Source organism: Vanessa atalanta, chromosome 16, assembly GCF_905147765.1.
Source record: "Vanessa atalanta chromosome 16, ilVanAtal1.2, whole genome shotgun sequence".
In the NCBI taxonomy this organism is placed as follows: Eukaryota; Metazoa; Arthropoda; class Insecta; order Lepidoptera; family Nymphalidae; genus Vanessa; species Vanessa atalanta.
Genome location: NC_061886.1, coordinates 3,454,420 through 3,469,308, shown reverse-complemented (window position 1 = coordinate 3,469,308; position 14,889 = coordinate 3,454,420). Strand labels below are relative to the sequence as shown.

Genomic DNA, 14,889 nt, shown 5'->3' with positions numbered 1-14,889 from the left:
CACCGTCGCCCAGAGCGTCATCAATGCCGTGGACACAGCCTAACCACTGGCTTACGGAAAATACTCTTCTTAACCCTCACTTAAAGAAGGTCATATTGTAGCAAACGTACACAGTTGAGGGAACACTGAGGAGGAAATTTCGAATTTAAGCTGTGATTTTTTTACATAGAAACTTTTGCGATCGTGATGTATTTTTATTTATATTTTTGGTAATGTTGTCTGTTCATTTGCAGACCTATTATTTAAACCTAGGACACCATCATCAGATTCATAAGCTAGTCACTAGATCATTAAAGATAAATAATTAATATCACATATTATTCTAATATTTACAAGAATTTTAATTATTATAAAAATATCTTTGTCTACTGGTTAAATTAATAGCGTCACTAATTCCATTGTTATACACTCTGAGCAATAAATACAGAACTTTCACTTAATTCGAATCCAGGACAATGGTTTTTAATTATAATTAGTTCTTAGCGAGTGGTTTTGCGTGTTCAAAACTTGTTAAAATATCACTTTCGTTTTGCTGTTGGATATTTCAGTTTCATAAAAACTTTCGTTACTTTAAATTTACTTTGGCTGAATAATGATATGCCTTATCTAATTTTTCACTTACAATCATCCTAGCCTTGACTAAAACATTGCTAAAATACATAAAATGATCATAATTAATTAACGTACATATTTACATAAAGATAACTAAGTCGCTGTTGTTAAATATTATTTCTTTTTTACAGCGTTTAAATTCTTTAGAGTATAATTTAATACAAAACTACTTTTTGTCATTAACCAAAAAAATAATTAGTTTATTGGTAAATAAGTTAACAAATAACCTTCATTGACTGAACGATAAACTTTTCTTTGTTTATACAAATATTATGAACAGGCAGCTTTTGATTGAGATTATATTTTGTGTCGTATAGGACATGCGTTGTATATCTTGCATGTTTTGCCGGCATGCGCTCAGTACCTATTGGGGCCGTCAGTCAGTGATTCTCCTCAGCCGCGATCTCACGCGCGTGGAGTCCCGGCTCACCGTTTTCATTTCGCTCGAAATTCGCAAGTCCCCATTGCAATATTAAACAATCTAGTCGAATAGACTTCACGTGTGTAATATTTTGCAATATCTACGATTCTGCGCAGAAGGTCGTACCGAAACGTTCATATTTTAAAGTAAATTCGTGTAAAATTATACTTAATAACTTGCTTGATTTTTTCATAGAATATACAAGTATTCTAAAGTTATGTACTGAGTTTGAAGTTGTGAAGAAGTAGAAACAACGCAGTGTAAGACGCCAGTGGATTCTTGTAAAGGATAGTTTTGTGATGTGGTAAAGCTCTCGTTGGCTTTGGAACGATGCTGTCAATTGATTCGTTATGGTGTGGATCTGTGGAGGAACTCTCAACGTTAAGAAGCTGTAAACCTGCAGAGAGATCAGAGTACAGATTCAGACGTAGAGCATCGAAGAGTCTTATACCGCAAGCTTTGCTTCACGCTCTCCCAGACACACAAGTGCGATCTCACCGGCAAAGACGCTCTGGCACGTGGCCGTAAGTGTCAACAATTACTAAACACACTAATTAATTCATTTAATTTTTAATTATTATGTTATAAATTATAATTTATGCACTGTCTGAACTTCTCTTTACATTTGACAGCGATTTTCTAGAAACATAAAGTCCGTATTGAGGTTGTTTTTATTATACATATTTCTCTATTTAAGATATTTTTTGTCTCTCCTTTAATTAATATTTCATGTAATATATTAATACTAATATAATACAATTCTTAGCAAATTATGTTAATTATTTTCGCATTAACATTTTAATTATATTTAAATTACAATGCAATTTCAAGAAACATTGTATGACTAATACAATGCTCTATGCATTTGAAATTAACATCGATTTCGCAGATTGATACAAATTATATTCTGTGGAAATCGGATAATGAGGATTTATTTACTGGGACGGAGATAATTGGATTTCAGTGTCAGGTTGTAATAGTCGGTTGTTGACCCTAATAATGGCTTTGTGAGACTGACTGCAGCTCTGGCCAGGTCTAAAATTAGGCATCGCGAACTCTCTAAATGTATCCATTTCGGACTAACGATATCCATAAAATACTGCCCCTTATAAAGTAGAAACCTTTGTTCTTAATTAGCTGATTTAAAGTCTCTCCGAGCACTTGATCCCGATCCAATAATACATAAATGATTTCAATGAAATATAATCGTGAAAAAGGAATATAATTTATATAAAACCTTTTCAGTAAATTATATAAAAGTGCTGACTGTAAATATTCTGTAATATTCGAAAAAAAATCTTTCCTTTCAAGTTTTAAAAGCCATACTTACTAAATCTTTTCTTTGCTAATTTAGATTTATTAAATCTGATAGAATTTCTTTAGTCAAGGCTTAGTAGATATACCGGTATATGTCATATTGAATACTGTAGAACAACTGTTATTGTATATTTCTTCAACTAGGGTAAGGCTACTTACTAAGTTTCTTATCGGTTGTTCTTGTTGTTGGTAGGATCTACATTCCCCACAAGTGGTAACTTTAAATTTAATTTTACTTGTACAATGACGATTTCAATGTACTTATTTGAGTGAAAATCATTTTTATTTTAATAACATACCAACAATACGAGAGACGATAAATATATCAATCGTTTCTACCATATCTTTAAAAAGTATGAAATAAAAATAGAATCTGCAAATTGTGTCAAATATATTAAATCTTCTCGAAACAACTGTATCTTTTCTATTATATCCTTTGTAATATAAATACAACCCTCTTATTAAAAAAAAGTGCATTACGATTTGCGTCGTCTGTAGTCAGGAAATAACACTAAAATCATGTATACTTAATAGTCTTGGTCACCTTTCTCTTATACTTGTACAACCGCAATCGTTAGTCTCGTTTTAAAGTCTTACCATGAATTGGTATATCTAGTTTGCCATCTCGTTAACGTCACTAGACTTGTCGCTTTTCACTCGGCCTATTTCGTTGAGAACCGACCCAGATAGTCCCTCGAGCGTTGATTCCTTGACCTCAGCGATTGTTTGAATATGTACGTAATGTTGTTATCTTGTTATGGTATTAATGTTTTTTTTTTAAATTCAATAAGTGATCTGTCAATAACAATGTTTTTTAAAGGTTTTATTTACCATAAAGAAATTATTCGCTTATAAGGTATTACCGAATAGTGATTACATTTATTTGAAGTGTAATTAATATTATCTCCTATTTGACGCAAGATATGTTTTCAACCTGGCTTCATGCCAAATTTCATCAAACTTGGTTCAGTGGTTTGTTGGTGAAAGAGCAACAGACAGACAAGCAGAGAGAGTTACTTTCGCATTTATACAATTTGTATAGATATTTAAAACACACTTCGTAGAACATTACTTCGCTTAGATTGACTTATATTTTTTAATCTGACAACATCGTTGTACAGTAGATTATTTCAAACTTAGATTTTATCTAAGTAGATCTGACTCTAATTCGTCATTCTCATCAGGTCGTTCTTTGAGTGACACGGGCTACGTGATCGGATTGGCTAGGTGATGTTGAAAAACTAATGTTAACAATATGTAATCAATTCACTCATTGCCTTGACAAGTTATGTAATAGATATTCTTGAAGAAATCGATTTATACTATACTTTTCATCTTTTATAGATGGAATGACCTTACTATTCAGATGGAATAAGTTTTGATAACATTTTTTTTTTAATTTTTAGATTTACCTCTACTATATTACAAATGTTCACTCGGTGGTCAAAAAACAACCATAATCATAATTGAAAAATTAAGAACAAAAAATTAATTAGCAAGTTAATAGCCAACCTTTTTATTTTGATAAAAAATTCCATTAAATAAAAACAAAAACTCGATTCACAGGCAGAAGAGAAAAAGGACGAGATACATCTTTGTATTTCCGCATGTAAAAGTGGACAGGTGCAGCCTCGTTTTAATTCACCTACTTTGTATTGAATAAAAGGAATAAAAGAAGTCCCAGGCATGTGGATGAAACGTCAAGGATATACTACAAACCAGGACACGGTTCTTTTAAAGTGGTCAAAGTATGCAAACCTGATTCTACTGCGGGAATATCAACAGATCCATTAGCAAACTGGTATGAGAAAAACCATTTTAAATAAACGATGAAAATAGAAAAAGAAAACATGTATAGATTATATACAGATATATATATCTATACTAATATTATAAATGTGGAAATAACTCTGTCTGTCGCTCTATCTATTACGCTTTCCCGGTCAAAATTCATTAAATCGAATTTGATGAAATTTGGTATAAAGTAGGTTTGAAACCCAAGCGAAGCTTAGACTTTTTTGTACCTAAAATCTATGTCTCTACCTCTAACAAGTAGGTGAACCCAATCGTGGAAAAAATTAACTCCATTCGATTGATGAAAACTCTACATACATACATATGTATATTCAATTATTATTTTTTATTCTTAACATATAATCAAGTCATATCCGCGGTATTAAATTTATTATAAAAGGCATTCTAAGATGTAATATTATAAGTAGGTAAAGAAGAGATAAACATACTGACATACATATTTAACTTTTCTCTATCCTGTGTATCACACGTGACTCTTGTTAATTGTTAAATTGTTCTGTCTGCTGTTTCGAAAGGGATCCTGTTAAACTTATAGACCAGTAACTTTTTCACCCTTCCATCGTATAGTCAGACTGAATGTCGTTGTTTATTGCTTTCTATAATGTGGAGTTTTACAATCAAGAAATGGCAGGTCGAAGTTTTTTAGTGTTAATACTTCCATTAATTCTAGATAAGCATGTAAAGTCGTTGGTCATGTGCCTGAAATCTCTCCGGTCGTGAAGAATTGCCGTCCCAACGGATTATGGTAATGTCAATATTATAAATCTGACAGTGAGTTTGTTTGTTACGCTTTCACGTCTTAATTACTCAACCAATTACCGTACAGAAAAACACAGGATCCCAGCACCTGCCTCTCACACCTCCTCCCTACCAGCTCCAGCGGACGAAATATATTATTGGTTTAAATACATTTTATTTATTTAAGGATCGTTTTCGACAGTGAAATAAGAGAAGCGCTTGAGTATTGTTAACATATTTTATTTATAGCTATAATAACCTACCAATTACAGGATGTAAATTGTTGCCTTTGACGTGCGAATATAAAAAGACGAAGCGTATTATAGTGTAAGGTTTTTCCGCTCATCACAGGCTATACCTACAAACATTGAAATAATATAAAAAATTAAAGTTATCATATTAACAGACATATAATATAATACGGACAGTTTTATTAAATTTAATTAGCGTCATTATAATTAAAAACTATAATATATAAAATAATAAGGTTATGAATATTTAATTAAAGTATATTGAGGTCTTATTGGTACTGATCAGTTATGTATTTTTTTTTTAAATTGTGGGAACAATTCAATGTTGAAATGGCATAGTTTTTATTATTGTACTATTTTCTCCATCCTTGAGCTCTTTCCTATGTGTATGGGTACGTTGTCACGGTAACCTAGCTACTTACATATTTAATTGGTACCTACAATACAATTCCGTAAAAATATAGTGTTTAGATATTGAATAACAATTTTTTGTAATGATTCATAAAGCTCTTAATGATAATTACTGTTGTATGTATTGAATTAAGTACAATGCTTTCATAGACAATCTCACAACGTCCACGGTAAATTGATAAACTTTAACATGTTTTATGTTGTAGATCAAATCAAATAAAAATATACTTTATTCAAGTAGGCTTTTACAAGCACTTTTGAATCGTCATTTAACAAACTATTTAAAGTAAAGCTACTACCGGTTCGGAATGTAGATCCTAGATATATATTATCAAAGATAAAATATACTTTAATGGAGTGGGCATATAAAATGGTTTTTAATCGTCATTAAACGTTAAGCTCCCACCAGTTCAGAATGTGGATTCTACTAAGAAACCATCAAGAAAAACAGCAGTTCTCTCCTGTTTATATAACAAAATTCTATTCAACTTCACTTATTGCTATGTATGGGTCAAATCCAACCGAACTTTTCCACCAATTCGATTTAAATTTTACCCGCATTGAATACTGGCGGCATACAATCATATCCATTACAATACAAACGGACAAATATTTAAAATCAACGAATATAAGCATGTATATTTTTTCGAAACATTTTTTACAAAATTTTCCTTATTTATAATGTTTTAACAATAAATAGTACAAATATTTTAATTGTGTTGTGGTACGAGTGAACAACGACCAGCACTAATGTCAAATTGCATCTTATCAAATATCGACGCGATATGATAACGTCATTCTCGAAATAGAAAGCAATATATTTTGGTATAACCAATACGATGACAGGATCCATTTTATTCGTATCATTGATCATTGATATTAACTGGCATTCTCTGTTTTCTTCACGATATCAATAATATTCTTATGTTCCGTCATTGAACTAAAACGAGCTGCTCGATTACTTTTTTGATATTTTGCATTTTATTTTTTTCTTTCCTAGCCATATTTGTTATTTTCCTTATGGTCGATTTAATTGCTTTCCTTGAAGTTTAAGACGTAAAATATATTCGAGTTTTATAATTTGTTTATTGTTTATTTATTATTGTTTTATTTCAATCGTATATATTGTATCATATAATGTAAATCGTAATCTCGATGTTGGTACTAAATAAAAATAAAAAAGTAAATTACATGGAACTAAGATAAGAATTTTCCAAATTTTGCAGTCTGACTTTAAGTCTTTGTGGCCAGTCTCAAGGAAAAGCAAATAAATTATACAGGGGATGAGCTTTTACGTAATATTCTTTCTCTCATAAAACTAAAGACTTTAAACCGACACGACAAAAGAACGATGAATGGCACCAAACTTTATAGAAGTTTTTCGTGCTTTGTCAAACACTAGAGTATAATAACTCTATCAACTTCAGGACCTTGGGAGTTCCTGGACATAAATACTCAATTACTTTTAACTTAATACGTAAACGCAGATGTCTGGCCTTTAACGTCAAAAACTTGAGTATTGAAACACAGCTTTCACTATAGTGAATATTTTATTCCAAGAGTAGTGAATAAAATGATACCAAAAAGAAATGCACACGGAACGGAAACGTGGGCAGAAATCGGTAGAAGTTATTGATACAGTTAGATATGCTTTTTATTTTAATAACCTTTTGATCTACACGTGAAAGATTGAATGCTTATTATGCAATTACAGGCGATAATCGTTCTAGTATGTAGCAGATATAACGCTTAAGTTAGTTTACACTGATTATAGGATGATCACCGAGATCATTAATAGTTACAGACTATCATTTTACCAAGACTAAATATATTTTAATTTATAAAACTAATTAATTAATTGGTACGTCTATCTTTATGCCATTTGTATTGAGCGACGAAACTGGATATCGTTTTGGAGGGTGCGTCTTGGATAAATGCGGATGTTTGTTTATTAGGGTGTTTGATTCGAGAACTTTGGCGCAAACATAAATCGATTATGATTAGTCGAAAAATGGAACATTTCCCATAAAAATACCTAGCAGATTGAACTATTTAATACTCTTTCAAATTAAGAACTTATTTTCGATAATATTGTGAAGCATTTGCATGTGTGTTTTTTCTTGTATGTGTTTCCTTGCATACACTGTAGACAAATGACATTTTGGTCAATAATTTTTTTAAAAACACTAGATTTTGTTGAATATAACAGAAAATACGATGTAGAAATTATAAATGGTGTCAATGGGTATAAATGGTAAGTTACAAGGACGGAACTATTTCAATATATTTGTCAATAATAATTTTGCCGATACAAGAGATATAAACAAACGTTCTTATCGAACGATCGTTGCTGTCAGAGACATCTAGACTGTAACAGTTCGATAAGGAACCACGCCATGCTTGGGTCATACATGATAACAGCATAATAAAAATCCGTGCAATCAGTCTATATTCTAATCTATAACTTGCTACACGCAGGTTAAACCCATGTCTAAGTAAATCAATACTTGTGTTATAACACGATGGCTCCAGGAAGGGTGTGAGTATATTTGTTATTGCTTTATTTTGGAAAAGACTTAAAACTTGCAGCTGCACCGACTGACTTTTCGGGAGGGTCCTCTCGATAGAATCGACAGGCAGAGTACTGCTTTACGAAATCCAGTGTTATTTTAAATTAACTGACTTCGTTTCTCACTCGTGAAATGTTGATTGCCCACGTACGTTGTCTCTATTTTATTGCGTGTATAGTGATACTGTTATGATTATGATAATAATAATCAATGTCGCGTACGTATCACTTTCTGACATTTCGCGATCGTGTTCTGTGGTGAGTTTCGAGTTTCCTCTTAAAGATTTGCTCTACTGAGATAACATTTTAAAGTAATTATTCAAACGCTATTAAAATCATATCCTCTATGATTTTGATTAAGTTATTTGTAAATTTATAGTATACTAGTTGTCGACCGCGGCTTCGCTCGCATTTGAGGGGTTGGTTACTTATTATTAATCATAAAAAGTAGCCTATGTCCTTCTCTTAAGTTCAAGCTTCAATCCCAAATTTCATCAAATTCGATTTGTGGTTTGACCGTGATAGAGCATCAGACAGAGTTGCTTTCCTATTGATAATATTAGTATAGATACAATATTGTTAGTAAACGCATAAGTAATGTACGTCAAGTTCATGCTGGCAAAAGTTCGCTCGAATTAGTATTTGCAAATAGTGTTTATCCGAACAGTTGAAATCAGTCGTTGGCTTAAATAAACTAACATAACGGTTTTCGATCACTTCTTCCTTCCTTCCTCAAATAACTGTTATAACTTTGCCCATATTGAACAACAATAGCCATCGATAAAATTTTGTTACAATACGGAATTATCACGAATTTTATACCCATTTGTGTTTAGAGGAAGAGGAAGTTTGAAAGAGGCACCGGTAACCGAGAAGCTATGTGGAAGCCGGCTGTCATGATATGGGCATGTTATACGGAGGAGTGAGGACCATATTGTGAGGAAGGTCTTCAGCATGGACGTGGGTGGATGTAGAGGTAGGGGACGACCAAAGAAACAATGGATGGATTGTGTGAAAGACGATATGGCTGGAAAGAATGTTACTTGTGAGATGACGTCAGACAGAGAAGTATGGAAGAATAAGACATGTGTACACCCAAATAATACTAGGATAAGGGCAGGAGGACGAATTGTGTGCCTGAACCCTCACTAGATTTGTTATAACAAGGAAAGTAGATGAACACAAATTGTATATCATCAGTATAATCCTCGTCGAATAAATCTAAGCGTTTTCGGTTACGTTGTGACCGTTGTTGTGTATTATACAATTGTATTTTAAACCACAGTCAAGACCAAATAGCGGTTTTATATAACAATATTGTAAGAGATAATCTAGTAGTTACGTTTAGTTAACGTCATTGACACGTGGCCAGACCACAAGATTATTATGTTGAATATATTAAGCATAGCAAAAATAACACGTATGAAGTAAATGAGACGGTTCAGTAGAATAAGGATGTTGTATATTATTATAATTTTAATTGAATTAATAAGCTGTAACTTGGATTACCTATATTGTTTTGAATTGTATTTAGAAATTGAATGTAACGTTCGAAATTCAAAGTTTGTCGTCAGTCACATGTTCGAGCTCTTTTTTTGAAAAAAGGCGATTTGAAGGGAATTACAAATTTTTTGTTCGCATCAAACAACGAAAACCAAATTACATCTAATACGATCCGTCAGAAGAGACACTCGTTACGCATGACAAAAAAATGCTTCATACAAATTTATAATAAAAAAATATAAAATAACTCGCAAAAACTTAATTACGTTATTGCAGAATGGGTTCTATAAATCACGCAGCAAGATAGAAACAAACAACATAACATAACAACATAACATAACAGCAAGATAGATTTGCGCAAAACCACATACAAATTATGTGCATCGTTTCCATATCACGTTCGTTGTCTTTAACTTTAATGTTTTTGTTGGTTTATAATGTGCCGTGGTTTCCGGTTACTAGGGGGTGTGGTTGGGGGCTTTAGGTACCTTATGTATTATTCTGTGCCTCTGGTATATTTATGTAAAACTTCAGTTGAGTAATTAAAGTAAGTAATGCAAGCGTAACAAACTAATAAACTTACTAGTTATAATTAAACTATTTTTTTACTGTATTTTCGAGTGCTACAGGATACCCTGTAGCTTTCTTCCAGTGAAAAAAAATTTTAGAATTGGAACACAAGTTCATAACCCTCCCCCCCTCACCCCTACATACAAACAAAGAAATCTTACCTTATCATAATATTAGAATAAACTAGTATATATCGATCTAATGATCTTATTAATTACATACATACTTACTAAAATACGGTTTTCTAAATCAAGTAAACCTTGATCTAAAAAGTGCAACGTTTGTTCTAAATATATTAACATTTTCAATAATGCTATTCAGTGTTTCTGTATAGGTTTAGCTACGATTAGGTTGCTCAACGTCTAATCGTCGCGTCTATGTTGGTCAATGTTGCTGAGACACCTCACACGATCGATACATAATGACCTGACTTAAAACTGCCGCGCAAGTCAATTTGCCGGCATGTATGACGTAATAACTTTCAATTTTTTGACCATATACAATTTTAATGACTATTATAAACACATTTAATATGTCTTAAATGTCGTATGTACACTCTCGTTCCAAGAAAGTTCGTTCTTAATATGTAATAATAAATGTTTTTGATTAAAAATATTTTTTAATAAGAAATAACAAAAGTTCGTTTTGTAGTAATGAAGATAATTGTAGTATTAGCAAGTTAAATGAAGACAGAATTTTATATTATTTAATAAAAAAAAATAACAAAAACAAATCAATATAAGCAGCAATAGCGGTTGATTTATTAGAAGAGTTCCGTTGTCTGTTTTCCAAACTCATCATCAGATTTAACGATATTTATATAGGAACATTTTGGAATTAACCTCTTCCGAACAAAAAATAAATCTCTATATAGGTATGAAGAGTTATGCCGGAACTTACAAAAATAATTATAAACTTTTCAATTGAGAACCTCTTCCTTTTGAAGACCTTTCTTAAAAAAATAATATCATATGCCAGCAATATAATATTTTCGAAATATCTATAATCTAAATGTATATTGTTGTATTGAATGAACTACAGATTAAAATCTTGCTATAAGTGTTTTTTAAGGTTATTCAACTATATATCTATTCAAAAAATTTAAAATCTTGCGCGAAACTGAAACTTCGCAAATGTTAACATCAAGGTCATGAATGTCATTCAAGTCTAACGCAACGCTAAGTCGCAAACGGTGAAGTCAAGTCTGAGAATGAGAGAGTTCGGAGTTGGATGCGCACGCGTCGTTCCGTCGATCGCTCGTATAGTCTCCGATACTGCGCGTAATTCAATAACAATTCAAATGAATTCCAGAATACTAATTCAATTAAAATTATCGTATAATGATTTACGTCATATAGCAAATTGCCGGCGAGTGTTTTTACGATTTTTTCATTGATTAAAACTTTTCCGGTTACTGCAACCTTCGTGGAAGTGATGTAAAGTTTGTGTTCAAAACATTACTTTATGATGCGTGTAGTGTTTTGTAATGTTCGCTAAGTAAATTTGTTTTAAAGGAAAACATCAATTCGATGTCGTCTAAAATGTTGCGAAGACAATTTTCACACGAATCCGGCAAAACGGAGCTTGTTCGTGCCCGAGAGGAATATTTTGACAGAAGGTTTGTTACCGATTCAATTCTAACTTTATGAATAAAATCATTACTATTAAAATCTTTTTAATAGTAATGAACGAAAATACTTGTTCTCTAATTTTGTTAATAATATTAGAGTCATAGAGAAACCCAAAACATGTATAGTGTATAGGTGTATACAAATATTGGTCGTTTAGTACTTATTACATAATTCAACCATCGTATTTCGTACGCCAACTTTCTTTTACAAATGCTTTTTACTGTGTCGTAAGATTACATAGATAAGTTAGTATGACGAGGTTAAATTATATTATAAATTCTTAAAATTATTTTCTATGCAAGTGAAATTTAAATGCAATAAATGATTAAATTAATCTTAGATAATTATATATTGTTTTTATTATTATATCTGTGGCTCCACAAACATGTTGTTCCTGCCTTTATTGTGTCTTTATCTTTGTTTGCAATTTATTTTTCGTTCGAAATATGGTACTCATATGTAATATACATGTATATCTATATATTGACACTATAATTTAAATTTAATTATCTAATATTTTCAAGAGAGAATGAAAGAGAAGAGATGTGTGAGATTTAGACATAGAGAAGACAGGAATTATATTATATAAAAAATATTAATGAAATCTAGTACTTTTATAAATTTTAAATTATTTTTTATCGTATATCTTTGATAAAATAAATATAATTTAATGATGAAATTCAGTAAATCGTAATCTAAAAAAATGCCTCGAGTCGAGTTCTTCGAGTTTTCTGTATTCGGTCAGGAACAAGATTTTTTTACATACGACCGCCAGTGAACTCAAATATTAGACTATCGTATGATTCGATCTGAATAATAATATCTTTATAGAATACACGTATTATACAGACAGTTATAAATATAGTTAGATGATGTGCGTGGCTGAAACTATAGGACCTTATGGTTATGAAATAAAAATGTGATAAATTAAAAAAAAAAGTGTTGTATTTCTTTTACATTTTTTTTAAATATATAGTACTAAGTAAAGATAATGATGAAATTGTAAGATTGCTTACAAAATAAGATATATTTGCTAGTATAAACTACAAAGTGTAAAAAATAATTCCATACACTATATTATCAGACTAATCTGTACTTAAAATATTATAAAGAAGTCATATATACGCAGATAATGTAGTAAAAATGATATTTGTTGATTTTAACAGAAAAGACAACAGTACAATAACAAATATACATAATATTAATAATTTTATTCCTTTTTATAGGTAAACACAACTTGTATTAAATATTACGCAATTATAGTTATTTTTTTTTTTAAATTAATACGAAGGATAAATTAATTTGAATTTTTGTGTCAAATAAGTATGATTTTTTAAAGTAAAAAGAAATATAATTAAATAACATTATTGTTACAAAATTAGTATATGATAATACCTACCTACCTACACGCATGACCCAATGGTTAAACTTAAATAAAAGTTGATACACCACAGGTTACGTCAAATCGATATTATATCCCAGAAATTAAAATCCAGTTGAAAAAAAAATACCATTCTAATCTTAAACTAAATATAAGGTGAAGTGCATCATAAAGATCCTCTTTAAAAATAATTAAGATAATTAAGAAAATGTACTTACCGTGCATAACTGATATATCAATGGCAATCCACCTGCGCATACCTTTGGTTCATTATAATGGAATTTGTACGGTTTATGGGTTATATGGCCAGGCCTAGAGAATATACGATTTAATAATGTGGTTATAAGATAAAATCCGGGAAGACATTAGTAATCGAGACTCAGGGAGCAAAATTGTAGGAAATATTAATAAGTTATTTACCCAGATCTCCTCAGATTATAAAAGTTATTACGTGAACAAATCCATCGCTGTTTAGAAATAAACATTGATTGGTTAAATATTGATTGATCTCTTTCTTACATCATTGATTTGTCATTCGAAAGAAGAAGACATAGCACTATACTGTAGTATAGTTACTATAAATATAAAGTCTTATGTACGAAAGAAACTTAAAAGAGGCGAATTGATCCAGTGACAATTACGAGGACACCCTCGTGTGTCAGGTGAAATTCTACCACATGTACATATCGTCGTTTTGAAAAATGAGATTTAAAGTAAAGTCTTTAAATCTCATTTTGCAAGAGTACAATTTTGGCGCTTTAGCTGTTCTTCCTTTCCGCTAATACGTAGCTGCGCTAAAGCCGTGTAGTGAAATAAGCTCCGAAAATGTTCTCAATAAGAGATGAGATCTTTACACATCGCTATTTACTTTAAACTTATATAAGAAGACATGTATACAGATTATCTCGAACCTTGACATTAAACACATTTGCTTTAGTGCAAATCTATTGAAATGAACTACATATAATTATAAGTTGCAAGTAATCGTTGTAGTGATATTTGATTATCATATAATTTAACTATCAGTTCTTGAAAGATCTCTTGCTATTATAGTAAGGTAAGGTAGCCGGTAGCGTTGCTTATTTTATGTCAGTAAACATGACATTATCAGATATTAAGTACCATTACACCTTTAAGTTGTTCACTGTACTTACGAGTAGGTAATCGCGAAAAATTAATGCAGCATAATGTTTCCAATTCTATTGTACACAATATCTAATAGCTAATCTGATTGCATTGAATATAATGCTTTCTCTTTCTCGTGTTCTGGACGAAGAAGGATAGCAAGTCTTTTAATGTCGAGCTAGTTAAGTTTAGAAATTGTGCAGAACAATATCAGCTAAACACTATTTGAAGTCGGAAAGTTGTATACATTTCACAAACTATGATATGATTTAATAAATTTATTTTTTTAGATATAGTAAATAACAGACGGTACATGTACCACTGGTGAGCAAAGATTCTCTGGATGGAGACAAATGTGGCAGAGAGAGAGTTTCATCAGACACATGAAGGTTTTCTCACGATGTTTTCCTACACCGCTGAGCACGAGATGAATTTAAAACATAAATTAAGTAGATATAAACTCAAAGTCAAAGTCAAAGTCAAAAATCTTTATTCAATATAGAAGTGTTTACACATGCTTATTGATTGTCAAAAATCTACCACCG

The 14,889-nt window shown here is 31.1% G+C and overlaps 1 protein-coding gene across 7 annotated transcripts in view; it reads left to right on the top strand.

The window, feature by feature from the left end:
- LOC125069824 (NAD kinase-like) overlaps window positions 1–14,889 on the top strand; it is a 35,437-nt gene that overhangs the window by 6,300 nt on the left and 14,248 nt on the right. For 3 of the 7 annotated variants that reach the window (XR_007119861.1, XM_047679408.1, XM_047679407.1), the window contains exon 1: window positions 1,005–1,557. The exons of 2 other annotated variants lie outside the window; for them this stretch is intronic. Coding sequence is in view for 4 of the 5 variants with exons in the window: in XM_047679408.1 (XP_047535364.1) it covers window positions 1,364–1,557 (194 nt within the window). In the remaining variant the exon portion in view is untranslated. Of the gene's footprint in view, window positions 1–1,004; window positions 1,558–8,020; window positions 8,105–11,428; window positions 11,826–14,889 lie in introns of those variants that run through there. 2 more of the 7 variants (XM_047679412.1, XM_047679410.1) reach the window with 2 other exon arrangements.